This window comes from Schistocerca serialis, chromosome 2 (assembly GCF_023864345.2).
Source record: "Schistocerca serialis cubense isolate TAMUIC-IGC-003099 chromosome 2, iqSchSeri2.2, whole genome shotgun sequence".
NCBI classification, from domain to species: Eukaryota; Metazoa; Arthropoda; class Insecta; order Orthoptera; family Acrididae; genus Schistocerca; species Schistocerca serialis.
Window position 1 is genome coordinate 188,726,556 of NC_064639.1, and position 24,818 is coordinate 188,751,373.

General features: G+C 44.2%; 1 protein-coding gene across 3 annotated transcripts; it reads right to left on the reverse strand.

Annotated features, from left to right (window-relative positions):
- Positions 1-8,957: 8,957 nt before the first annotated feature.
- LOC126456913 (uncharacterized) lies at positions 8,958-24,135 on the reverse strand. 3 transcript variants are annotated; one of them, XM_050092847.1, is made up of 3 exons: positions 23,982-24,135; positions 9,412-9,538; positions 8,958-9,321 (listed from the first exon to the last, which is right to left on the reverse strand). In XM_050092847.1, the coding sequence occupies exons 1-3, from the start codon at positions 24,018-24,020 to the stop codon at positions 9,038-9,040; spliced, it is 450 nt and encodes a 149-aa protein (XP_049948804.1). In that variant the 5' UTR covers positions 24,021-24,135; the 3' UTR covers positions 8,958-9,037. The 3 variants fall into 3 exon arrangements, with proteins under 3 accessions (XP_049948804.1, XP_049948803.1, XP_049948802.1); XM_050092846.1 differs by having other exon boundaries at positions 9,382-9,538; XM_050092845.1 differs by having other exon boundaries at positions 9,352-9,538.
- Positions 24,136-24,818: the final 683 nt, after the last annotated feature.

The following is a 24,818-nucleotide window of genomic DNA, read 5'->3' on the forward strand; positions in this document are numbered from 1 at the left end:
TCACACACATCCATGCCCGAGGCAGGATTCGAACCTGCAACCGTAGCGGTCTCGCGGTTCCAGACTACAGCGCCTAGAACCGCACGGCCACTACGGCCGGCTGTGAATGTTGTGGGCCTCATGTTAATTAGTGGCTGAACTGGCAATAGACTTTTATTTATTTAAAGACAGAGTACTGGAAGTTGAACAATTACATTTACTCTACTTGCTTACGTAAAGCTAACTAAACTTATCCATTCATTTATTTATTTATTGGTTAAGAAGAAAGAGCGAAGTAACAACAATTGAAATGTTTATGGTTGAAATGGCTCTGAGCACTATGGGAGTTAACTTCTGAGGTCATCAGTCCCCTAGAACTTGGAACTACCTAAACCTAGCTAACCCAAGGACATTACATGCATCCATGCCCGAGGCAGGATTCCAACCTTCGACCGTAGCGGTGGTGCGGTTCCAGACTGTAGCGCCTAGAACCGCTCGGCCACTCTGGCCGGCTGAAATGTTTATGTAAGATCAGAAATGTTGTTAGTGTTCTATTGTTTTCGATTGCTGAGGCAGAAGCTGAGCAGATATAACGGAATCGGTTTCTTTAGCGCAGTGGTCGACAAATCGCTGCTCGCGAGCCACATGCTGATCTTTTTCTCTTGAAACGTCTCTGTTAGATTCGTTTCATACTATTTAACTTGTATTTCGTGCTGTCACGCTCAATTACTTGAAATTTAGTTTTGTACTTCAGTGGTACACAATCACATTGAAGTAGCAATTCTTCCAATAAGCATCTAATCCAATGTACATTACCTACATTTTGTGGTCCCAAATTTTCTTTCTCTCTTTATCATTTCTATGAACGATTGATTTAGTGTGTATGTTGAATATGTCTTATATGTGGTAGCAGTACAGCATCTTGGCTGTCTGCCGTGGCCGCAACAGTGTAGCCAAAGTATCTTTCTCAGTCAAAGCAAAGAGATTTGTACCCCTTCGGTAGTCATTCGACAGTAGTTAAGTTGGTGGCAGAAAGGACCCCTCTGGTCTCTTCCGGCTACATGGGGGAAGTGCATTGCACGGAAAGTGTACCGGTACTCTTTGTCGCCCGGGACTGGACCTTTGGTGAGTGAAGACGGTGCTCTTAAACGCAACTTCGCGCTGCTGAATGTATTCATGTGTGATGATGTCCAGCTATTCCAACTGATGTACACGATTGATCTGCTACAAGTAGTTCGTTTTAATATTCGGTAGCCGGATCCTTATACTTTTCAGAGTGTAGTCAGGGGTATATTTTTGTGTATGTAATAAGTTTTTCTGGTCTTCCCTGTGTGTAAGCATAACACGTGGTGTAGGAAGTTCGTTACTCCAGCACATTAGTTGTCTGACTTCAAAAAATGGCTCTGAGCACTATGGGACTCAACTGCTGAGGTCGTTAGTCCCCTAGAACTTAGAACTAGTTAAACCTAACTAACCTAAGGACATCACAAACATCCATGCCCGAGGCAGGATTCGAACCTGCGACCGTAGCGGTCTTGCGGTTCCAGACTGCAGCGCCTTTAACCGCACGGCCACTTCGGCCGGCTGTCTGACTTCTCCTTTAACTGGAATGAATGTGTGAAATTTTCTCGTGTCTATGTGTTTCATTTCTTCTACTTTTTATTTCATTTCAATTTTAAGATTGTATAGCTTTTTCATACCACGTGGTGGTCATTTCGCCATCTGTAATTTCAGTGCCATCACGAATAAGTTTTATTCTTTATTCCGCGTGATATTTTATTGCTGTTTGTGTCCATACGGTTTGAATTTGTGTTCTTGAAGCTTTCATGAGTCTTAATAATTTTGTTCATGGATATTCACGGCATTTACAGATGTTCCACGCGAGTGTAGCTTGGTTTGATGTGCAAGGTGAAGCAGATAAATTTCTTTGCAGGAAAATGTTCCATAGTATTGTTATTCACAATAATTGAATGATAGCAGTAGGGATCAACCTGTGAGCCGCTGACTTACTGTGATGGGCAAGACTCTTTTTATCTCTGTCCTTCTGTGTGAATCGTGTATGTTTGTGTGAACTATTCCCATGCGCGCATAAGATCGCCTTTTCATTTATCACTACAGTGTACCACAACACTCGGTATAATAGCAATGTAAGCTAGTTAATTAATCACATAACAGGCTACGACAGATCATACTTTAGAATTACTTTGTGAATTTTTAATATGACGTTTTATTTTAATAAACTATGTTAATCTGTAATGCCTGTTTCTCAGACCGCCCCCTCCCCTTATCTAAGATTATTTTTAATACATCCCACCTGGCGTTTCTGAAGCGCAAAAGGCAGGCCTTATATTAGCAAACTTTTGTCTGATTATCTTATTCTTTTTGTTGGAGCGTAAGCTCCTGCTTACTCTAAATTATTCGATTTAACGTTTGTTCTTAAATTGTTCCCAAACGCTCATTCCATATATTTATTTGGATCTTAAAATTAAGACGTTAGCTTTGCTTACCAATTCAGTGGTTAATTCAGTTCTTATATTACATTTGTCCAATTTTTATTAAACTGGGTGACGGCCAAGAAAAATTTTGTCGCACACGAAACTTATAGTAGACTGCAGAGTTCCACAATGGCTAACCCCCCAGTTTCTGTTTGGAAATCACTCTCACATAAAACCATTGATCCATTACTAAACATTTACTTTTTCAGAGAGGATCTACGACAAAATATCACATGCGCGTTCGTACGTACAGAGCGGATGCAACTTTGTGGTGCATGCACAGAAATCCAATTTCGGCCAATACGTGTGTGTGTTTTGAAGACGTAGATATTGCCGATTCGAGATTACGCGCCCTTTCTACCACCCGCACCATTATTGGCGCTTGTGACAATGTCTTCGAAAGCGGTGGAAATGGGGGTGGGGACGGAGTATATGCAAAATGAAGAAATGGAAGGAATATCTACTCATTTGAAGATTGTGGAATTGTTTGTCGCGAATAAAGGAGAAGAAAAAGGGAAGACCGTTCGATGAGATGAAAGAAGAAGACAATTATGTCAGTAATGAACTAGCAAGAAATCACTTGGAAAACGATTTAATAACTCTGCTCCAGAAATAAGTCAAGCACGGGAAGATAATAACAAAGAAATATAAGCTTGTCTAATAACAAATAAAAATGTGTAGATCTGAATAGTTTTCTTATTTCTGTTTCTACTTAGCTGGTGCATCACTTTATCTTTATGCGAGTGCTCTGAAGCTAAAATATGTTGAATTTTAACACGTGGAATAGTATTCGTGACTTATAAACACCTGAAAAACTAGCGCTCTGTTTTCTTACTTTGTCTGTGCCAACATATAGGTGTATATGTGAACAATCAATCACAAGAATGTCCTTATCAAAGGTAAATTGAAAAGTCGTCTTATTGTTAAGAACCAGGAATCGTACCTACAATTGAAAACAACGCACAATCATGACTTGCCCATATTTCCCAAGGATATACAACGTCATTGTTCACATTAGTTTCTGTCAGACATTGTCATGATTTACTTTTATGATTACCTTACAATTTAATTTTAGCAATAAATAATATCTTAATTATATATGATTCAAGTTTTATTCAAGGTAAGTTTTAAAATTGTAAGTAAAGTTTACTAAGTTTATTTTAGGGAGCTTCACGGAATGAAAGAAGTTGTAGTGTCGAGTATTTAGAAAGGTATATTGAGATTGGACATACGGAGAAAAAAGAGAGGAATATTAGAGCTTAAATTCCTGTCGGCGGCGCCGTCATTACAGACGGAGCACAAGCTCCGATTACGGAAAGCTAATGAGGGAAATCGGTCGTGTCATTTTCAGAGGAAATGCCCCGATATTTGCCTGGAGCGAATTAGCGAAACCACGGTAAACCTATACCTGGATGACCAGACGGGATTTCAACTGTCGTTTTCCCGAATTTGATTCCACATATAGATAGTTGAAAGCAGGTACGCGAAACAAGTGTACAAGACAAGTGTGGATGGGAGAGTTGTAAGAGGTCGACCTCAGCGAACGTACCGCAATCAGAATGAGGACGTTTTCAGCGAAGCACAGCTTACAAGTACGCTAATTCAGTTAATAACTATATATTTATCTATATATTATTTGTCAGTCGAAATAAATTTCAGTCGGTGCAGTGTTGATGTTTCGCTCTTTTGGATAGTGAGTTTGCCGAGCACTGACTTAGCGCAACAGAGCTTGTACATGATGTTAAACAAAATGTTTGCAGGCCCTTTTGAGTAGTTGCCTAAAAAAGAGACACCGAACTCGTTGATTATGGGATACAATGAAAGGATGGTATTAAAATTTCCTGAAGACATACTGAATATCAAGTTCATCAACGATGCGAGCCGAAGAACGGAATTGCAATTTCCTGGAGACATATTGAGTCTTAAGTTTATCATCGATAGAAGCTGAAGTAATAATTCAAGATTTGTGCCAAGGCTGGGACTTGAACCCAGGACTCCAGTTTACAAGGAAGATGTGCTACCTGAGCCGTGTCGGCTTGTCCTATGTTTTTACATCTTTGCCTACTGGCGCTAGCTGTCTCTGTTTAGTCGCTGGGTGGCGCTTCGGCCGCCTGTTAGTTGAGTCTTTGACTGTAGTTCCTTGGAGCAGGTTGTTGTGCGCAGGGGCAGGTGATTTGGTCGCAGTCAGGGAGACAAAGACAAGAGGTACATGTGACGTACGGTGAGCTGTTCACGGAGAATGTCTAAGCGGCCGGGGGTCGGTAGAGTTGTGTTGGTCGGCAATACTTGGGCCCTGGATATGAAGACATAGTTGCTGATGGTGTTGGAGTGCCGTTCATTTTCTGGTGCCGTCTGTTCTGACCTTTTGGGATAAGGTACTCGTTTCTTGATTGACACATGTGCTCCCATGTTGAAGTTGCTCCCCCTATGCTGGATTGCCTGTGGTTTTCCACCACTCTGTCCCAAGTGCTAAATTACCTCGTGGTGCCTCTGTTTGAAATTATCTAAGTGCCACATTTGTGTGTTTTAAACACCAGGCAGAGCGCTTTTGTCGTACTTGGAATGTCCGACAGTAAAGTTCAGCACTACTGTTTTTATCTTATTTGTATTAATGGGCGAAATCAGTACAGTTGAACGAAATGCTGCTTCCCTCCTGACGGAAATCTCGTTGTTGATGCGCAATGTTGATGCATCCATTGAATGATTAACTGGAGGTGAGGTACGATGAGCTGCACATCATGCTGAAAGCCATGATCCAAGCAAATCGTCCCTCATTCCTGCAACACAGAGCCATGATGAGGTCGCTCACAGCTGTCTTCGTATGGAGCACAGTATGTTCTTGCTTGGTTTCCTTCAAACGGCTTGAGGGTCGATTTCCTCAATGTAAGTGCGGTGTACATAACTCATTGTCAGCAAGACAGATTGCAAAGGAATGCACTTTATGCTCTGATAAGACAAGTGTTCCTTTTTTGGCTGAGTGGAATGTAGCAGGCGGTTTATTATTGGGCTATAATCTGAACATTTAAGAGTGTTAGGTATGGATTATTTCACACTCTTCTAGTTTAGTGTTCACTCAACCGCTTGTACTGTTGGTCGTTAAAATTGTAATACTATGAAGGCGGCATGCTGCAGACGTGAAATTAGCATGAAGTATAGGCTGAAGCAAAAGTCCGTTAACATTTGGAAATCCAATACTTCACGGAAAGATGTTGGTAGAGAGGTAAAGACTGACATACATGCTTGAGATGACATGGGGTTTTATTGAAGCAAAAAAAAAAAGTGCACATAATGACCAACATAGGGCAATTCATAAGATTCAAAAGCAATAATCAACTGAACTTTAGCACAGACGATATTCTTTCTAACAGATGTTATCTCTAACAAATGCTTTACAGTTCGGCCGTCATTCATCAATAACATCTGTAGTCGAGGTGTAATGTTGCGAACAACGCTGTACAGCATATTAGCAGGTGTGGCCACAACTTGCTGTCGGATGCTGTCTTTTAGTATTCTTAATCAGATCGGACGATCGAGGTTGACTTGCGACTTCAGGTAACCCCACAACCAATAATCACACAGATTTAGGTCGTCTGGGGACCTGGGAGACGAAGCATGACAGACGCGGTAGCTCAGCACTCGATCCACGCCAAACAATGTGCGCAAGAGATCTTTCATACTTGTGTAATATGGGTGGAGCTCCGTTTAGCATAAAAGCTATGCCTTCCAGCAGGTGTTTATTAGCCAGGCTAGGGGTGATCTGACGCCCTCTGTCACTGCAGCTTATTTTATACATGATTCTCTTGCGGCGTCACTGACGTGTTGCCGTCCAGGGCCGTCTGTTGGCCAGTTTTTACACTCGTTTTTTGGTTTCAAAAAAACTCCACATCATTTCAGGCATGTATGTCCACTTTTACCTCTGTGCCTACGTTATTTCGTGAATTAGTACACTATCAAATGTTAACTGACTTTCAGGTACTACATGTACAATGAAGAAACGCCAACCAGTATGCATCCGAGCACGACAGCAGCTGGGTCGAGTCCTATCGAAAGTAGGGTTTATCATTCTGCGATATTGACACTCTTACTGATCAAGATCCCCAGACTGTGACGTTAATGCGGAATCACTGGGTTAAGGTTGGCCACATTGTTCTCGACTAGTGCGCGAGACGACAGGCATACTGATTGCTCAGTCGAGCAGGATCGTACAGCTACGTCTCGCAGTTGGAATCAAGGAATGGGTTTGCTATAGCAAAGTTATAATTGCGATGTCGTACGTTGGTCTCTTACAGTTGCACTAGGCTGCGCGTACCACCCTCTCGGGCCTACCTCAACCAGGCTTACAACGCGATTTTATAAAAGTCTTTACGGTCACGTATTATTGTCACTGCTCTGTAGATGGCCTTCTGATTTCTCCTGCAACCGTTAGCGCTTCGCTGGCAAAATCGCTGCTAGTTCCCAGCCATATTCTTAGGCCGTGTCGACTATAGTGTGGGGAGCACGGCGACTCCTGTAGCGCTGTGGACTTTCTTCATGGCGATCATCGCTGCAGCTTGTCTTGACGCAGATGCAGAAAGAGGCGTGCCGACAATGATGCGCCCAAGACGGCACTCGACAGAGGAGTAGCTCCACGTAGTCTTTTCAGACTAATTCTAGTTCTGAGTACGTAAGTGATAGGTGTATCCATCTGTGAGTGCTCCTAAGAGAACGGATGTCGCCATATGCAGCGTCCTCATGAGGCCCGAGCACCTGATATGCCTTTATGTGAGATGTCATCCAGAGATCGCTGTGCCGCCAGCTGCAGTGACCGAGCGGTTCAAGATGCTTCAGTCTGGAACCGCGCCACCGCAACAGTCGCAGATTCGAATCCTGTCTCGGGCATGGATGTGTGTGATGTCCTTAGGTTAGTTAAGTTTGAGTAGTTCTAAGTTCTAGGGGACTGATGACCTCAGATGTTAAGTCCCATAGTGCCAAGAGCCATTTGAAGCATTTCGCGGTGCCACACCAAAGTCGGCCACATGAATCAAAACCACAGACAATACCGAGGGCCCGCTGCAGTTCTCAACAGCTAGTGGGAAGCACACCCAAACACCACATCTCCCCCTCAGTACAGCGGCACCCTCACGCTGAGGTGAACATAGTGTCAAGCATGCAACAGCTCACGCAGTTCGTAACCTCAACTGAAGGAGTTAACATCACTGTGCAAGACAAACGAATTGTCAGTTTGATAGGAAGATGTACTATCGTAAATGTGGAACATTTTACCTCAAGTGGACAGTTTGTTAATCAGCGCATCAAGTGACGCTTTGCTAGTCAATCAGAGTTGTAAATTAACCAGTGCTGTTGTGGCAAAGACGTGTGTAAACGTAATGAACTGAACTAATATTTCATGTGTCGCAGACTGATGAGCCTTCTCTCAGAGCAATTAAATAACCAAGGAACCCACAGTCATGGCTGTACAGTTGTAGTTTCGTCTGGTCACAACTGTACTGGGGGCCAGTGGGTACACAACATGAACACCAGACGCTACATTTGCTGTGTATTGATGTTAGTAGTCGTGCCATATCTTCGAGGTCCCCGTGACGTTATCTTCCATCAAGATAACGCAACCCTGAATTTTGTCCTTGCTGTGCTGATCTACTTCGATACAGAGAGAGTTCGATTGCTGCCCTGGGCAGCACCACCATCCATTTAAAACCACTAGTCATGCGTTTCCGAGAGAATGGAACGAACCACCCTTTAGCTAATACGATTGATACTCGATGGCATAGAGCTGAGGCAGCGTGGAATGGTATTCACCCATCGAAGCTGTTCGATTCGATACCCAGAAGAATCAGAAAAACTGTAGCTGCCTGAGGTGGCAGCTCTGTAATAAATTTTGCCCCCTGCGCACCTGTGAGTAGCACATAATTTTAATCATGAATTCTTTGTACTGCAATGTATACACACAATAATTCACTACCCTTCCTGTTGTTCCTATTTCAATGGCCAGCAATGTATATCTGCTGCTCACTGAACTCCTTTTTCATCAAAAGTTTCAAGAACTGATACGGTCCTTTTTCGATTAATTGTTTGAGCGGAGAAAAAGCACAATACCCAAGAATTCCCGTACAGTTAGACCCTGAGGTGCATCCGCACTGGATCTCGGTTAGCACAAAATTTCAACATGACCCATTGATTTAAATCAACACCCACTAGCAACCAAGGTCTGTAATTCCTTTGTGCCTTAATTGACAGTGACTAGTGGATCAAAATTGTGTCTTTTTCTTTGAGACATATCAGAAATAACGGATACCGCACATGTATAACGAACGGTGTGTTTTCCACTGTCATCAGACGGTTAAACGTAGGAGCAACGAACTGAAAACGAAATTCATATCATTTTATAAATTTTTCTTTACATCTAAGTTGTCTTTGAATTACACTTATGACAGTGTTAGTAATATATGGATTCAAGAAGAACAAATCGATCGAAATAGTGTATGCTAATTTTTCATTGCTTCTTTAATGACTCATAATTTTTAACAGCATTGTGTACAGAACTTCAGTAGTCGATGGAATATTCTTTAGCGTCCAAAGCCAGGAAAGAAACCCGGCCTGTTGCCTGGAAATATGCCATTGAATCCTGGGAAGAATCCAGTGTTGAAGGAAGGAAAGCGCTGGCGGAATCCTGGGAAGAAGCCGGTGCCGAAACCTGGCGCAAAGCCAAAGTGGTCACCAGATGGACGGCGGCCGCGCCCACCAGCAGGGGTTCTCTGTGGGGGAGGAGCTGCAGGCGCCGTCGTCGGCTCTGCGGGAGGTGCGGGGGCCTCAGTACTGGCAGGCGGTGGTGGCTGCTCGCTGCCAGTTGGTTCAGGCGGTGGCAGGCCGGTGCCAGTAGGTTCTGGCGGTGGCAGGCCGGTGCCAGTAGGTTCTGGCGGTGGCAGGCCGGTGCCAGTAGGTTCTGGCGGTGGCAGGCCGGTGCCAGTAGGTTCTGGCGGTGGCAGGCCGGTACCAGTCGGCTCAGGGGGCGGCAGATCAGTCGATGGCGGACCTGGCTCTGTTGTTTGGCTGGTGCACTTGGACACCTGTAAACAAAGGCACATACTTTCAATAAACTTCTAGAGGAGTACATCATGGTACATATTGTGAGGTGAGTGTGTTGAAAAATGATTAGAAACGTGAGCAATCAAGATACGCAGTAATATACGAAACTTTATGCCCCAGAAAACAGACTGGAAACTCTTTCTGACCTAGATAGAATATTTAACGGAATAGTCGCTGACACACAAGTTTACCTAAACTATACATAAACTAGGCTCAGTTGAAATGAATTTTGCATCGCTTACTGTTCATATATCAAACAATAAGTCATGATTCGCCAAGAAACTGTCAGAAAATTGAGTAACTTCTTTGCTTCTAGCTCTAAGTAGTGCAATTAAGGATGCTCCCTCGAATATGAAATCATTTTCTTGAAGAATTAAGATCAGAACATAAGTTAATAACATGAATTCCACCAAATATTGTAGTTAGAAAGCCCCTCAATATGTACTCCACATATAACTCTCTAACATACCAGGTCACTCTGCAGTACATTCAGCAAACGTCCATAACAGCAGCCAACGACTCACCTTACCTCATCTGGAATCTAATTTCATAAAAAGAAATAGTATTTATTGCTAGTGGTTTGCAATTACAAAATGTAACTAAGTCAGTTAACTGTTTGTACCACCTCCGAGCATTTACATGCCGCAGTCAGTATGAATGAGTGTGCACAATATGGCGGCGTGGCAGCAGGTAGTGGCATTAAGCAAAGTTAGGAAATGAAAAGAGGCGGTTTTGACGAAATAACTGAGATATATACTGTTATCTCAGCTATTTCGTCAAAACCGCCTCTTTTCATTTCCTCATAACAGTATATACCGTAAAACAAAATTTAATGATCGCTTTTTAGAATCGTTGTAATTGCTTCCCATTTCTGTGCCTAAGTTTGAAATCTGGCTCTAAGGTGCCTACGACAGTCCTCTGTAATGGTGCACAGGCGTGGGGCTCAGCGTCGACACCCTCGCGCTTGAGGACGCTTCACACAGCGTACTGTCGATAGATGCAGAAGAAAGGTCACACATTAGTTCATGTGAGGATTAATGTGAATTAATGATGTCAGATTGGCAACAAATTTCACAACAATTCTGCCCAACGCTATCTAGACGTGTCACACGACGGGAAGGTCATACCCACTGTTACTCACATTTCACCCCTCGTTCCCATGACTGTGGTAGAGGTCAGAACCGCGACACGCAGCCTTCTTATCACGCGGTTTTCTCATGCGTTGCCAAGGACAACATTTCAGGCACACCGACTGTCAGAATCGCCACTAGAAGCCCTCAGGTGGTGGCATAATGGGCGTCAGTGAAACCACCCTTTCCCTTGGGGCATTAAATCCTATACATTTCGCACTCGAAACTACAGTTTGCTGTGCCACGAGCAACACGACAACTTTCTTGACAATGTTCGACACTGATGTCACCATCTGGGCGATTCAACCATAGTCTAAGGATACCGCGGTGGTCTAGCGGTTCTGGCGCTGCAGTCCGGAACCGCGGGACTGCTACGGTCGCAGGTTCGAATCCTGCCTCGGGCATGGGTGTATGTGATGTCCTTAGGTTAGTTAGGTTTAAGTAGTTCTAAGTTCTAGGGGACTTATGACCTAAGATGTTGAGTCCCACAGTACTCAGAGCCATTTGAACCATTTTTTTTTTCTAACGATATAGTGAGGCTGCAGCCACACTGAAATAATGTAAGCGCTTTGGTGTGTAGTGCGGTCTCAGGATGGAACTACTAAGGACCGTTCAAAACTATTCGATGAAATACGAACTTGATCCAAAGCAGCAAAGGGTGATCACTCTGCTTTACTTCCTCCTTTGGCGAAGGGATGCAAAATTATCATCTGCATGAACAAAACGGCCAAGGGTCCCTCTGAGCCCCTGCCCTCTCCCAACCCCTTGTTCGGCAAACACTTGCGGTGACTCCCATGCACCTTTCCTGAACACGTTTTAAACGTATCTGTCAGAAGCCGGACACCCCTTTAGATGAGTGGAGCTTCAGCGCTGCTCCAGCGCCTGAAGGCAGACAACCTCACCTATGGAATGTCGAATGTTTACAGTTGTCATGAGGCAGAATGTGTGTCAACGTCTGTGACAGGTGCATTTTTCCATGCTATTGTACCGCGAAGTAGTTTTCAAGCTACTGCAGGCTCAGAATCAGATCGAGGAGTTACAGGAACATTATATCGGCCATGTGCCAATTTTAAGGGCTATATGAAACAGGAAACAAGTAAATAGTGAGTTTGTGTGGATGAAACACCTGCAAAATGTTCATTATAAAAATGAATTCGTTATTTCAACGACATGGCACAGCTTCAGAGTTTACTGATCTCATACAGATACACTTTATAAAGTGAAGTGGCGACCGTCCGCAGCTCGTGGTCGTGCGGTAGCGTTCTCGCTTCCCGCGCCCAGGTTCCCGGGTTCGATTCCCGGCGGGGTCAGGGATTTTCTCTGCCTCGTGATGACTGGGTGTTGTGTGATGTCCTTACGTTAGTTAGATTTAAGTAAGTTCTAGGGGACTGATGACCATAGATGTTAAGTCCCATAGTGCTCAGAGCCACTTGAACCATTTGAAGTGGCGACTGAATATTTGTACCAAGGCCAGCAATCGAACCTCGATCTCCTTCTTACTAAGCGGGTGCGTTAGCCACTAAGCTACCTTGGCACAGTGATTTACACATCTGCACAGATTACCCTGGCACACCTACCTCCTAGATCCAAATTCTCACTGCCGCCTTACCCTACTTTAAATTCCTCCGTATACATTAACAGAATTGCCAAACCTCTCCATCTTCTGGAATAGCACCTCAGCATCAAACGTAAATGGGGGTTGAGCCGTGGTAAAAATTGCGTTTTGAAGAGCGCGCCACAGCGCGTAGCGTGAAGCAGTCGCCCTCCGTTTCTAGTGGTGGCGCCGCTGTGGCAATCGCACCTTTAGTGTCTCCCATTGGTGGGAAAGGAGAAAGGTAGACAGTTCACGTGGATTTAAGGGGCGCTATGAGCTCGCCTGCAGTCAGTCTGGGGTCAGTATGGGTCAGTCTCTCGTCACCGGCTTGCTAGTCTGTCTCTCGTCCGAATTTGTGAGGCAGTTAGTGTCTGTCTGTCGTCCGGAGTGCTACTCGTAGTATGTCTTTCGTTCGGATCAACATTTAAAGCCGGCAAAATGAGAGTCTTTCCACTACGCCAGTAAGAGAACTCAGCGAGTGGTCGCTCGGTCAGGGCTTAGTTCCTGCATCTGAGTCTGCGCGTTAGGCCGCCAGTCTGCTCCGGCAATGGTCAAGGCGGATGGATCGATCGGTCGGTCGGTCGCGCACTGAGACACAAGATGACTTGTCCGTCTTGAGCATCGGCGCATGTGAAGTCGCCACGTGAGTCCAGTGGGCCGCGCCGTATAGCGAGGGGTAGTGACTTCGCGGTCGACACGAGAGCAACAGGAGTCAACCCACGACATCGGTCTGGCCGGTCCGAGCTGCGACGCCGTGAAACGGGAGATCGGCGCGCCTTCGTGCGTCAGTTGAAGCGACTGGCAGCGGACGGTTCGGGAGAGCGATTCGGGGGTGCTGCGCCAGGTCTTCTCCAGAAATCGCAGTTTATTAGAAGTTAAGTAATGCGTGATATGTTATTTCATTTACTTGTTAAATTCTACTTGTTTTCTTGTTGAGGTCACCAGACATCTTGTTTTGGGGTCGTCCCACCATTCTTCTCCGTTTGCCCACCCGCGGGAAGGTGGTTGTTTATGAATTGTATGGTCCGTTTTTCCTTTGTGGAGTAGGGGTGGGTTAGGGCAACCTGCGGTTCGGGTTGTTTGGTAATCTCCGTATCAATATACCATTCGTTAGCAGCTGCCTCTGTCATGTTTGTCGGATTTGGTGTTAACGAATTTATTGCTTGGAGTGTAACGGCCTAATTTCTGAAATATATTTTGACCTTGCCTATCATCTTGAGAGGTGGTATCTGTGTACTGTAGAGCATGTTAACGTGTTTGGCCAAACTTGTATAATTTTATATAAGATTGCATTTCATGGGATTTTATTTAAATGGTCATTTTAGTATATAAAGTTACCACCCTTTCACCTTAAGGCTTTTCTTAGAAGTTAAAATCAGGTTGCACCTTCGGTGGCAAAGTTAATATTTTAATTTTAGTGTTTTGTACCATTTACATCCCTTCTACGGGGTGCATAGTTTGTGTGAATTGTTAAAACTTTTAGTTTAAAGTAATCTTGTGTGTTGCAGATTTGCACCAGAGTAGCCTTTCAGAGGTTGTTTTGAGCGGTCGTAACTGCGACCGTGTCAAAAGGGAGCGGCAAGGTTCTCAGCCCGAAAGCTCATTAGGTCAAATATTTGTTTCTTTCTGCCTCTGAATAAATTGTAACTTGATATTTAGAGGTTGCTTTCTGATTATAATTTTAAATCTATTTCTTTCAAAAAATGCTTTAGGCTTCATTAATGTGAATAAATTACCAATTGTTAAAAAGGAATTTGCTTATGATTTCATCAGTTACTCCCTGGCAACTACTTCCACGCTCACATAGCGTGATTAAATGTGTTAATGTTCTTGATGAATTGCTAGTAAGTAGAATAAATTTTTAAGAATATTCTTTGAAAATAAATCCACGGTTCAGGGGTGCACCCTGAAAACCAGGTGCATGTGCTTAAACGAATGGAATGACAACAATTTCAGAGACTTTATTGGTCCCATACAGATATGATTTTATGTGCTGAAGCGGCGAGTGAAAATTTGTACTAAGACCAGGAATCAAATCTGTGTGTCCTGCTTACTAGGCAGGTGCATTAGCCACTAATCTGGAGAACCTCGACAATTCTGCTCGTGTGTAAGGGGAAATTTTAAATAGACTGGGGTGGCTGTGAGAATTTTGATCGAGGAGAGAGGCGTGCCAGGGTATTCCGTTCAGCTGTATAAACTGCTGTGCTGAGGTGGCGGCTATTCGGTTCAGCTGTGTAAACTGATGGGCCAAGGTGGCTTAGTGGCTAACACACCTGCCTCGTAAGCAGTAGACCTGGGTTCGATTCTCGGCCTGGTACAAACTCACCGCTTCCGTCTATATACATAAAATCTGTCATTTTCCACAAGGCAGTGGAATCACCATGACTATAGCGTCTAGCTGCATATGGTCCACGTAACGTTCGTGTGACACCTCCATCTGATGATGAGCTTGCAGTGGCTTGACAATTATCTAATAATGGAAAAAAATAAGTCGTATCAAAATTGAGAACAGTTACTGGTTCCATATTACTCCCACATAAATCGCTAACTAATTATTAGTTTCTATGTTTCAATTACGTTCTCATGGAAGATCTATGTCTACGTTTAAAATTGTGTGCTATCGAATCGTTAGCGTCATAATTATGCAGGAAGTAGTGCTTTGTAAAGTGTGTATTTTGGAATACAGAATCAGTGGTCGGAAACGACTGTTAGACAAAGGACGAGCTGTTCAACAGGCAATGAGTATAATGAATATGTTTGTAAATTACATACAGTACACTGTCCCAAAGACGTTGGTGACACTACCTCTAAAAACAATATTCAGTCGTTTTGATGTACGCTGGGCTAAATTGACTACCTTTATCAACTTCAAAATGACTTAGACACGATATCTGTATGGTGAAAAAAATGGCAACTGACTCTAAATAAGGAAAAGTGCGAAGTCATACCACGAGTAGTAAAAGAAATCCGTTAAATTTCAGTTACACGATAAATCACTCACATGTAAAATCTGTCAGTTCAGTTATATGCATAGGAATTTCAATTAAGAACAGCTTACATCTGAACGATCATGTAGATAATATGGTGGGGAATGCAAATCAAACACTGCGTTTTATTGGCAGTAGGCTTAGAAGGTGCAGCAGGTCTACACTTTGCTTGTCCGTCCTCTGTTAGAGTACTGCTGTGAGGTATGGGATCCTTAACAGACAGGATTGAGAAGGACTTTGAAGGAGTCCAAAGAAGAGCAGCCCATCTTGTATCGTCGAGAAATAGGGGACAGCGTGTCACAGACACGATAAGCGAATTTCCATGGCAATCATTAAAACAGGGCTGTTTTTCGTTGTGACGAGACTTTTTCACAATCAGCAACTTTCTCCTCTGAATGCGAAAATATTTTATTGGTGCCACCCTACATAAGGAGAAATCGTAATACAGTAAGAGAATTCACAGCTTGTACGTTAGGAATTAAGTGTCCATGTTTCTCATACGCCGTCCGGGAGTGGAACGTTAGGGAAATAGTCCTAAGGTTGTTGTTGAACCCTCGGTCATGCACTTAAATGTAAACTGCAAAGTGGTCATGTAGATTTACAGTTGAGTTCTCGGAGCCTTTCACGGTGGCATGTGTGTATAAAATAACTTTTGCAGCTTCTTAGTCGTTTCCCACAGATCCTAACCGACAAGCTGGGCATAACGGATAAGATTCAGTATAAGTTCATCCTTACTGATGAGGTGCTGGTTTGGCAAACTCGAAATAGGCTATCCCCTCCGAAAATAAAGAACTTGATTGGTGGCATGTTACATGGCAGAGTGATCAGACCCCGTATATCACCGTATGCATCGTCCATATTTGTACTACGCAAAGCCAAGAGTAGGAAGTTTCGTACGGTGGTTGAGTATAGATTAGTTAACCAGAAGGTTGCTTTAGAATCTGTACTTTTGTCTGATTTATATAATTGTTTTACGTGATTTGCTGAGACCAAGTTCTTTACAGTTCTTGATCTTAGTCAGGTATATTATCAGATCCCGTTATCCAAGGACTCTAAACATATTACCAGCTTCTGTAAGAACTGGAACCTATATGTGTTCATTTTGGCTTGTCCACTAGTGTGGCTGCTTTCTACCCCCTTCTAGACTGTGTTGTGGGTGATCTGAAATTTAAATGTGTATATAACTGTCTAGATTATGTGGTGGTTTATAGTGCCACGTTCGCTGATGATTTGAAACACTGGAGGCTCGGCCGCAGTGGTCTAGCGGTTCTGGCGCTGCAGTCCGGAACCGCGGGACTGCTACGGTCGCAGGTTCGAATCCTGTCTCGGGCATGGGTGTGTGCGATGTCCTTAGGTTAGTTAGGTTTAAGTAGTTCTAAGTTCTAGGGGACTTATGACCTACGATGTTGAGTCCCATAGAGCTCAGAGCCAGCCACTGGAGGCTACTCTGCTTCTTAGGGAAGCAGGGTTGACCGTCAAATCAGCCAGAATTACGTTGGGATGTCGGAAGAGATCATTTTTGGGGCATTTAATGTCTGCCGATGGTATTAGGATCGATCAAGATTGCCCTAGGATTTCCATAGAACCCCTGCGGCCAGAAATAAGAAGGCTGTGGCTAATTTTACAGGCATGGCAATTTTTTTCGGAAGTTTGTTCCAATTTTGGTCAGATACCTGGGTCCCTTATTGACCTTTGTAAGAAAGAATTTGTTTTCCTTGGGGACGAGGTTCATCAGGCATCCTTTGAGGCAATTAAAGAGGCCCTTACCCCCGGTTTAGCTATCCGCGACTTTGACCACCTGTTTGTATCCAAATGGATGCTTCTACTTGTAGAAGAGCGGCTACTCTTCTGTAAGAACAAAACGGGGAGCGGCATCCCATAGCTTACGCTTCTATGAACTTGTTACCACCTGAAACTAAACATTACGTTTATGAATGGGAAACACTGGCAGTTCTCTTTGCCCTTGAAAATTTAAGTTTTATCTTGAGCACAGGAAATCTCTTCTATAGACGAATAATCAGGCCCTTAGCTGGCTTGTGGCACATCCCTGCAAAACTGGGAGAATAGCGCTCTGAGCGATTTGGGTTTCCACTTTTCGTTTTAATGTTAGCCATATTAGGGGGCCCCAACAGGGTGGTGGATGCCTTAAGCCGCATGTAATAAGGCGAAGTTCTTGATCACATGGAGCAGAGGAGGGGGGGAGGATGTTTCTTCCAAGGATTGAGCAACAGGGATGTTGACGGAGGTCTCTGAACTCTACCAATTTGAAGTGGAAGCTTGACCCTAGAATTGCCAGGATTAAACGGAGGTTATAACAAAAGGAACAGATCTCTGGGTATAGCCTAAACAAAGGCCTACTTCGTTATAGTTGGCACAGCGAGAGCGAACGTAAGATTTGTTTGCCCATGGAAGTTGTCGGTCCCGTATTCTGGTACTTTCATTGTACAGTGATGGGTGGTAACTTGGGTATTCATAAAACCTCTAAAACGATATTGGTGAGGAGTATGAAAGTTGCCAGAGTGCTAAGCCCAATTCTGACTTGCTTCAGAGGCTTTTACTGTAGACCTGGGAGAATAGTCCGATGGCGAAACTTTTCACTGTTTAGAAAGGACCTCTCCCTCGTAATCGTGCTGGAAATAGGTACGTTATGGTGGTTGTTGGTGTTTTTTCCCGTTTCTGCTGGTTGATTCCGAGCAGTGGGGTTATGGCTCCTTTGACCATTTGCCACCTTCTACGTATTTTTTCCACCTTTGGACTTCCTAGATCTCTTGTGAGTGATAACATTCCAGCTTTCACTTCCAAAATGTTTAAAAGGTTTTGTTTTGAGAATGCCATTAAACAAATCGTCACCACCCTATACTATGCTTACCCTCCTTTGTAGGCGCTACAGTCTGGAACCGCGCGACCGCTACGGTCGCAGGTTCGAATCCTGCCTCGGGCATGGATGTGTGTGATGTCCTTAGGTTAGTTAGGTTTAAGTAGTTCTAAGTTCTAGGGGACTGATGACCACAGCAGTTAAGTCCCATAGTGCTCAGAGCCCTCCTTTGTAGGGGAAGTCAATCGTAATCTGAAGGCAGCACTGATCACTTTTCATAGAAGTTCTCAAAAGAAGTCGGATCTTTCGATACCCTTGCTCAGTTTTGTGTCTATTAATGACCTTCTTTCACAACAGGTTAGTACGGAAATTATTCACCGGAATCGAAAAGGTAGAGATCTTCCAGAAATGAACGTGGCGTTACAGTCGTGGCTGTAAGGAGTGTAAATGTAAAATAGGAGGCCGAGTTTTTGTGTGGAACCCAGAATTCACCATAAAAGAAGAGTCGGGTTACTGTAGTAAATTGGCTCAGCGATTCCTCTTTCCCTGTGAAATCGTGCGGAAATTAAGTCCTGGAAATCATCTTTTGGCGGCCGCTGTGGCCGAGTGATTCTAGGCGCTTCAGTCCGGAACCACAGGTTGGTTAGGTTTAAGTACACTACGGGCCATTGAAATTGCTACAGCACAAAGATGACGTGCTACAGACGCAAAATTTAACCGACAGGAAGACGATGCTGTGATATGCAAATAATTACCTTTTCACAGCATTCACACAAGGTTGGCGCCGGTGGCGGCACCTACAACGTGCTGACATGAGCAAAGTTTCCAACCGATTTCTCATACACAAACAGCAGCTGACTGCCGTTGCCTGGTGAAACGTTGTTGTGATGCCTTGTGTAAGGAGGAGTAATGTGTACCATCACGTTTCCGACTTTGATAAAGGTCGGATTGTAGCCTATCACGATCACGGTTTATCGTATCGTGACATTGCTGCTCGCGTTGGTCGAGATCCAATGACTGTTAGCAGAATATGGAACCGGTGGGTTCAGGAGGGTAGTAGGGAACGCCGTGCTGGATCCCAACGGCCTCGTATCACGAGCATTCGAGATAACAGGCATCTTATCCGCATGGCTGTTATGGGTCGTGCAGCCACGTCTCTATTCCTGAATCAACAGATGGGGACGTTTGCAAGACAACAACCATCTGTACGAACAGTTCGACGACGTTTGCAGCAGCATGGACTCTCAGCTCGGAGATCATGGCTTCGGTTACCCTTGACGCTGCATCACAGACAGGAGCGCCGGCGATGGTGTACTCAACGACGAACCTGTGTGCACGAATGGCAAAACGTCATTTTTTTCGGATAAATCCAGGTTCTGTTGACAGCATCGTGATGGTCGCATCCGTGTTTGGCGACATCGCGGTGAAATCACATTGGAAGCGTGTATTCGTCATCGCCAAACTGGCGTATCACCCGGCATGATGGTATGGGGTGCCATTGGTTACACGTCTCTGTCACTTCTTGTTCGCACTTGAACAGTGGACATTACATTTCAGATGTGTTACGACCTCTGGCTCTACCCTTCAGAGCGGTTCTAGGCGCTACAGTCTAGAGCCGCGTGACTGCTACGGTCGCAGGTTCGAATCCTGCCTCGGGCATGGATGTGTGTGATGTCCTTAGGTTAGTTAGGTTTAAGTAGTTCTAAGTTCTAGCGGACTGATGACCTCAGAAGTTAAGTCCCATAGTGCTCAGAGCCATTTATATCTACCCTTCATTCGATCCCTGAAAAACCCTACATTTCAGCAGGGTAATGCACGTCCCGCGTGTTGTAGGTCCTGTACGGGCCTTTGTGGATACAGGAAATGTTCGACTGCTGCCCTGGCCAGCACATTCTGCAGATCTCTCACCAACTGAAAACGTCTGGTGAATGGTGGCCGAGCAACTGGCTCGTCACAATACGCCAGTCACCACCCTTGATGAACTGTGGTATCGTGTTGAAGCTGCATGGGCAGCTGTGCCTGTACGCGCCATCCAAGCTCTGTTTGACTCAATGCCCAGGCGTATGAAGGCCGTTATTACGGCCAGAGGTGGTTGTTCTGGGTACTGACTTCTCAGGATCTATGCACCCAAACTGCGTGAAAATGTAATCGTATGTCAGTTCTAGTATAATATATTTGTCCAATGAATACCCGTTTATCATGCTTTTCTGCTTGGTGTAGCAATTTTAATGGCCAGTAGTGTTGTAGAGGAGCCGTGCTGAGTTGCAAATATCTAGCTGTTTAAGTTCTTAGTCCACGCCTGGCAGTATTTCTGGAATTATTTTTCTATTCACTCATTATTTGTGATGTGATCACAGTGCATGTCTCCTATAGTGATTACTCACTGAGCACTGAGCACAAGAAGTGAGGCAGTGTTGAGCGTGCAGTGGTTCCCTGGACCTAGAAGTGCCTTTAGTCTGTTCCAGCGTCACCGACAGTGTGGCATACCACCTTATGAGACTCTTCGACCGTAGTGTCTTCTCATCTGTGCTTCCACAAACCACGCCAGACTGTACCATCTCCGCCATGGAAGTCGCTGCTCGACAAATTATGTAATTGTAATCTATTAACTGTTTCATGTAACTATTGTTTTCCTCATTCTAAAGACCTAAGCAGTCAGTGGAGGTCGCAACTCGCGAACTTATGTAATTGTAATCTAGTAGCTCTTTTACATAACTGCTGTTTTCTCATTCTAAGTGACTAAATGGGCAGTTATTTTATGCCAGTTTGGTACCCCTTGTTTTAACAGTGTAATGCGTTTCGGCTTCTGCGGTGACTGAAGTCAACATCAACACAGCTGCTGTGACTGTCCGCGAGGATCAGCGGATAACATTACTTAACCTCAGTGAACTGTTGGCAATTTCATATGCAGCGTCTTTACGATTATGCATGATTATCTTCATATATCGCGTGTTACTGCCCGTCGTCAAGGGCACGTCTTTTGATTCCCGAAGAAAAGGGTGTGCGAATGGAGACAAGTGGTGATGTGCTGCTTCTCTTTAGTGATAGAGAGGTGCCTTTCTGGAATCGATTACCACCGGTGATGAGTCATGGCTGCATCATTATGATCCTGAGGGAAAACGAGCCACCATAGATTCTCCAATACCAAAAAAGGCGAAAGTTGTTCTATCCGCAGGGAAAGTAATGGTGAGCAACGGAATAATTCACCCCCATGCAGTTTCCCCTCACACTGGATACAGCCTGATACTACACGTCAGTATTGGCTAACCTGAGGAAGCGTATTGCAGTGGAACGATCAGAAGTTTCTCGAACTGGGTAGCGGCTTCATCATGACAATGCGCTGGCTCAGGTGGAAAATCAAGTCATGGAGTTTCTGGCTCAATTCAACATTACCTGGGTACGGCATCCGACTTATAGCCCCGATCTTGTACTCTGTCATTTTTTTATTCCCATCGCTAAAGGCAAAGCTTTGGGGAATTCGATTTGAGAACTCTGAAGCAGTGTTCAGTAGGAGCGAGGCGATTCTCAAGGAAAGACAAGGAATAGTATGCACCATGTGTACTAGGACTGGCACACACGCCATGGTTCCAAAATGGCTCTGAGCACTATTGGACTTAACATCTGAGGTCATCAGTCCCCTAGAACTTAGAACTACTTAAACCTAACTAACCTAAGGACTTCACACACATCCATGCCCGAGGCAGGATTCGAACCTGCGACCGTAGCGTCTCGCGGTTCCAGACTGAAGCGCCTAGAGCCGCTCGGCCACCAGCGGCCGGCACACGCGCTATGAAAAGTGCGTTTAAGTAGTAGGCAAGTACTTTGAACAAGATCATGTAAAAACTGAAATGGAAAATAAACATCTGTAAAAAAGTCTTATTCTGTACAATCAGCCCTCGTATAAGAACGCTACGTACTTAAAAGAAGACACCTCGTATCCTGGTCAAAGGGCAGTAACAGCTCTTTAGTCTCATTGAAGCAGATGTCATTAACGGTTTGAATAAAAATTATAGTGAAAATTATATATAGCTCGAAATATGAATATCATGACGCACCACTTCGTCAAAGAATATATGGTGAAAACATTTATGAAGCAAAGCTAAACAATACTGTTCAATGGTGGAATCCTAATAATAGGAAAACTTGTTGTTGAGAAGTCTCGAAATTTTTGTATTTGGGCTTCCATAAAATATAGTAGCTCACAGGATTCCTGTATCATACTTGAGAGATTTAGACGTTTAACGCAACGAACGCTGGGCCATAAATTGGATGAAACTCTACGTAAGCTAGAGAATATAGTTGGTGTACCTACATTTCTTTACGGGAGGGAAAATATCTACCGTACTGAAACAAATATAGCCACCTGCATTACTGTTCCTGTGATCGTAGCAGATTATTGGCTGCTTGACTCCAAACTACGCGAAGTCATAAGTGAATAGCTTAAAGTTGAAAGCATCATCGATAAAAGAATAAAAATCGCCAACAACCAGTTTCGGTGCGTACAAGAACGCTTGAATAAAACAGTGCCAAAAAAGTTTGATAGCCAGTCTACAAAGACATGGACAAGATGGACGGACCAATGGGAAACCTGAATATGTCAAGGCCCTGAAGGCGAAATTAAACAATTTTTATAGTTTCAACAATATTTTCTTATCCGATCAGAAATCGATTACTGAAGAATGCACTAGGAGCTGGAGAGAACTGAACTCTAGAGAAATACTTTGATGACATTTCACAGTGCCATGCTACGGAGTGATTCTGTTACATGGTTACAAACTACAGGAAACTATGTCTTAAAATATAAGCAGCAAAAATGTCACGTGAGAACAGAGACGGAGATACGTCCCAAGGAAGGCACGAGACCCGCATGAAGGTGCAGATAAAAGGTGTTTCTCAGTGTAGGTTTCAATGGTGGAAAGCACACACAAGAACAGTTCAGGCAAGTGATATGTCCTGTCTGTACAAGTACTTTTGTGGTTTGATGGCAGCGAACCATCAGCACATGTTGAGCCTCAGTGTGTGGGCGGGGTAGACGTTGACGCGATGACTCTGCACGGAAATGCTGAAGTTAACTGGAGTACCATCTTGTAACGGCTACGTTATCCGTCGTACCAACAGACTCACATCTTTTATCAGAGGAGGCGGAGTCACCCACAGAAAGAGAAGATTTGCCTCGCCTGTGATACATGGAAGGATGCCTCGTCGCATGAGGCAGTCGCCAATAATCTCCGCCCACAGGTTGGGGCTGAACCGATGCTGATGGTTCGCTGGCACCTTACCACTAAAACACTAGTACAGAAGACAGAACATGCTATCTCTCCTGGTGTGGTCTGTGTGTGCTTTCAGCCGCTGAAACCGACACTGTCAGAGATCTTTTATCTCCACCTTCAAGCGGTTCTACATCCCTTGATGTAAATTTCCAGCCATATGTCCAGATGCAATTTTTCCTCCGTATCCTCACAGTAATAGTTTCCTGCAGTTTATGTCCATTTAGCAAAATCAAATGGTTCAAATGGCTCTGAGCACTATGGGACTTAACATCTATGGTCATCAGTCTCCTAGAACTTAGAACTACTTAAACCTAACTAACCTAAGAACAGCACACAACACCCAGTCATCACGAGGCAGAGAAAATCCCTCATCCCCGCCGGGAATCGAACCCGGGAACCCGGGCGCGGGAAGCGAGAACGCTACCGCACGACCACGAGCTGCGGACTACCAAAATCACCCTGTATGTTTGACTTCACACAATTTTCCAGAGTTAAGAGACCACATTCGGCTGTATTAAACTAACGTGAGCTAATGGCAGAACTCCTTTATAGGCGTTCTTGAAACATACAACTATTACGATTACTTTAGTCTTTGCTTATACGAAACCATTCGGACAAAGTTACTCACCGCAAGGCACAAGACAAGAGCTGCTACTGTGGCCCTCATGCTGTTAGATGTGTGCCGGATTCCTGCAGACGTACACCTTTTATACGTCTGCACATTGCGTGCTCTTACCACGACCTCATGAAAATAATCTCGCTCGTTTTACAATGGTTATTCTCGGAACGCACGCCTCTGCGTAACACGGAATTTTTTGGCTGTCACTAGCAGACACTTGTTTCTTTGATACGCACATGTCATTTGATAAAGCGACGGCATCACCTTCCCTGTCCTCACGAAAGCGGAGCACGCATGACACGGCCAACTGCGTCATTTCCTGTTAGTCACAAGTCTTTGAATATAGAACTACATCTGGAAAGTGAGCAAATAGTCCTTGTTGGGTTCAGCTGGACGACCTACTCTATGCTCAAACCGAATCATGTAGTTCAGTTGCCACATAGACTGCTCACAGGGTGCACACTGGAGTCTCTTGTCGATCTTTATATACCATCCTTAGTTACTAATTTCCACTCGTTAAACTCAGAATTTCTCTCAGTTCAGTAATACGAATTTTACATATCTAGTGTTGGCTAAAATCTAATTCCATAGTGAGGTGTGTTTTTTTGCTCTGAGTGAGTTAAGATGCCACAGAAAGTTGTACGATAGACAGTTGACCCACTATTAATAAAAGAATAATTAACAAGACTGCACAGTTTTACTATACTCTCAATAGTAGCTAAAATTTATTACTCAGAATTAAAGCGACATGTACTTACAGGGATCGAAAGGCTATTCACAATTTGTATGGAAACCAGATGGCAGTTATAAGAGTCGAGGGACATGAAAGGGAAGCAGTGGTTGGGA

Bases quoted from the DNA above. Each gene is read 5' to 3' on its own strand.
- LOC126456913 (XM_050092845.1), bottom strand. From the start codon at position 24,020: ATGAGGGCCACAGTAGCAGCTCTTGTCTTGTGCCTTGCG. The intron at 9,539-23,981 runs GTGAGTAACTTT...CTTTGTTTACAG, and splicing joins CTCTTGTCTTGTGCCTTGCG to GTGTCCAAGTGCACCAGCCA. The intron at 9,322-9,351 runs CTACTGGCACCG...CACCGCCTGAAC, and splicing joins CGGCCTGCCACCGCCAGAAC to CAACTGGCAGCGAGCAGCCA.